General features: G+C 36.4%; 1 protein-coding gene across 1 annotated transcript in view; it reads left to right on the top strand.

Moving 5' to 3' along the window:
* The window catches only part of LOC113806269 (Tyrosine-protein kinase Src42A), a 52,035-nt gene that overhangs the window by 188 nt on the left and 49,347 nt on the right, over window positions 1–2,500 (top strand). Inside the window, exon 1 of the mRNA XM_027358403.2 lies at window positions 1–126. This exon is cut by the window's left edge and continues 188 nt beyond it. Coding sequence (XP_027214204.1) covers window positions 25–126 — 102 coding nt within the window. The 5' untranslated portion in view covers window positions 1–24. The remainder of the gene's footprint in view (window positions 127–2,500) is intronic.

Here is a 2,500-nt window from a genome sequence, read left to right as displayed (position 1 = left end):
AGAGAAAATAAAAGATCAGCCAAAATGGGGAACTGTTTTAGTAGCAATTCGGGAACGGGGAAAAAAGACTCGACCATTTCTGACAGTCGGAGTATTGCCTCGCCCAACAACATTTTCACGGAACAGGTGAGTCTCTTTCATTTTACTGTGGTTTGTATGCTTTGTATAGAGAGGATCATACTCTAAGGTCGTCTTGTTTCCTAGGAAGTGTGAGTAACGGAGCGTGAGTGAAGGGTGTGACCGAACAGCTGAGCACATAGGCCTACTTGGCTCGTTCGCAGGCCTATCTGACGCACAGCGCTGCACGATGTATATTCGGCTAACGTAGTTTAATGACTCGTCCATACAGCTTTGCTGAGCATGACGTACCATAGAATGCATCTGTCACTGAAAAGTTGGTCCACAACTTGACAGAGCGGTGAGTCAACACAGACTCTGGAGCCAAAGTGTATACACTCGCTGTGTCATAGGCAGATAAACCCATGCCAAAGACTGTCTATGGCAGTGTGAGGATACATCATCCAAAAATTGCCCGATAAAGAAACTCATGAAAAAAAGCCCAATAAGCCTTCATCATGTCTATTTTGCCAAGATAGACCTCAGTAGTAGTTTATCAAATAAGGAACCAGTCTGAGCATTTTATCTTGACTGAATAAATGGAGTGGATGTTTCTTGGTGTTTGCTTGAGCATCAAAGATTTGAAGGTTAATGCTACTGTTTGGCACTGTGCCACTGTTGGGTTGGATTTAAGGTCGTATTCCTTCCATCGCTGGTTGTTGCAAGATTTAGATGAGAATGGTCTGATTTTTAAAACAACAGTAAATAAGGGAATAAGATTTACAAATTATTAGAAGATAGTCTTACTATTGGCTTAGTGGCTCTCAGTACTCAAAGAAAGGCCATGAGACCTCTACCCTGTATTCTGGAAACAGAACTAGACCTCAGTACGAGCTCATTATTAAAGAAAAACTCAGTTCCGATGTCTCATGACCTCTTTTATGGAGGTTTGTGATAATTTCGTAAGTGCTGAAGGTATGGGGACAGCTGAAGACAGTGCCACTAATTATTGGGTGGGACTCAGAAATGTAGTCCTATTACAGATCATAACAAGTTTTGTGGGCATTTTGATAGAACACAGGTAGTATAATTATATCTATAAAACCATTGACTGATATATATATATATATATATATATATATATATATATATATATATATATATATATATATATATATATATATATATAAAAGTAGTGTGAAATTTATCCATCATAAGAAATGTAACCTATCAATCTCAGTAGTTAATTCAATTTTATTGCTGAAATTTAGGTAATTTCAGATCATCTGGTTTAATTGTGTAGTGAAAAACAACATTCAGTTTAGCAAATGCAGGTCCTAGATATTGGGCTATATGTTAAGGAAGACTTTGGCATTGCATTTGTGGTATGTGGGACTACACTTTGCTAGTTGATATGTTTCTTATTTTGGTCAATATTGCAGGTTTTTCCGCTGACCCTTTATTATTTTGTCTTCACTAGAGTTGAATTAATAAGAGTGATACTTGTTTTACAAAAGTCATAGATGTATAAAGAAATAGCACTGACTTTGAATCTGGATTTGATCTGGAGAGCTATGCAGTAAGTCAGACATAGTGGCCTGAACCATTTTTGCATAAGGTGTGATTGACAGCTATTGAATTATGTTGGTTCAAGCCCAGGGGATAACACTCACATGTATGGTTGGTTATTGATATTTTGCATTTCTTGGGATGGTTAGTGAAACCTTTATTTTTTTCTAACATTGACCATATTGCAGCAATGGCAGGTCAAGGTTACATTGGTTATTCAAAATATTCATGTATGAGCTTCTGCCTGATGCATATATAATCTGTAAAGGAGAAAATTTTGCATGAAACCCAGGCTGTATTGCCTAAGATTAAAAAGAAAAATCATGTATTATCTTTCTGAAGATCATTAGTAACAGGAATTTTTTTAGGGTGGTTGCTTGTTCTCAGTTGTATAGTTTGTGATATATAACACAGTATGTGTGATTTATATATCTGCTCTTCCTTGTGTATTAAAGTTTTAAATAAACAGTATTTCCTTAAGTAGATATTGAGTAGGATAATTTCCGTATTGATTGCCGTGCTTCCTTATTATTTTACCTGGAATGTTGTGTGTGTATGTGTGTGTGTGTGTGTACGTACATGTGTATTTATGTATATATGCATGTGTGCATGTATATGTATATGCATATAGATAGATAGATCTATATGCACACACACAACAGATACATGCACAACACATACACATACACGCACAACACATACACATACACACACAACACATACACATACACACACAACACATACACATACACACACAACACATACATACACACACAACACATACATACACACACAACACATACATACACACACAACACATACATACACACACAACACATACATACACACACAACACATACATACACACACAACA

This window comes from Penaeus vannamei, chromosome 26 (assembly GCF_042767895.1).
Source record: "Penaeus vannamei isolate JL-2024 chromosome 26, ASM4276789v1, whole genome shotgun sequence".
Lineage (NCBI taxonomy): Eukaryota > Metazoa > Arthropoda > Malacostraca > Decapoda > Penaeidae > Penaeus > Penaeus vannamei.
This window is presented reverse-complemented; position numbering and strand designations above follow the sequence as displayed.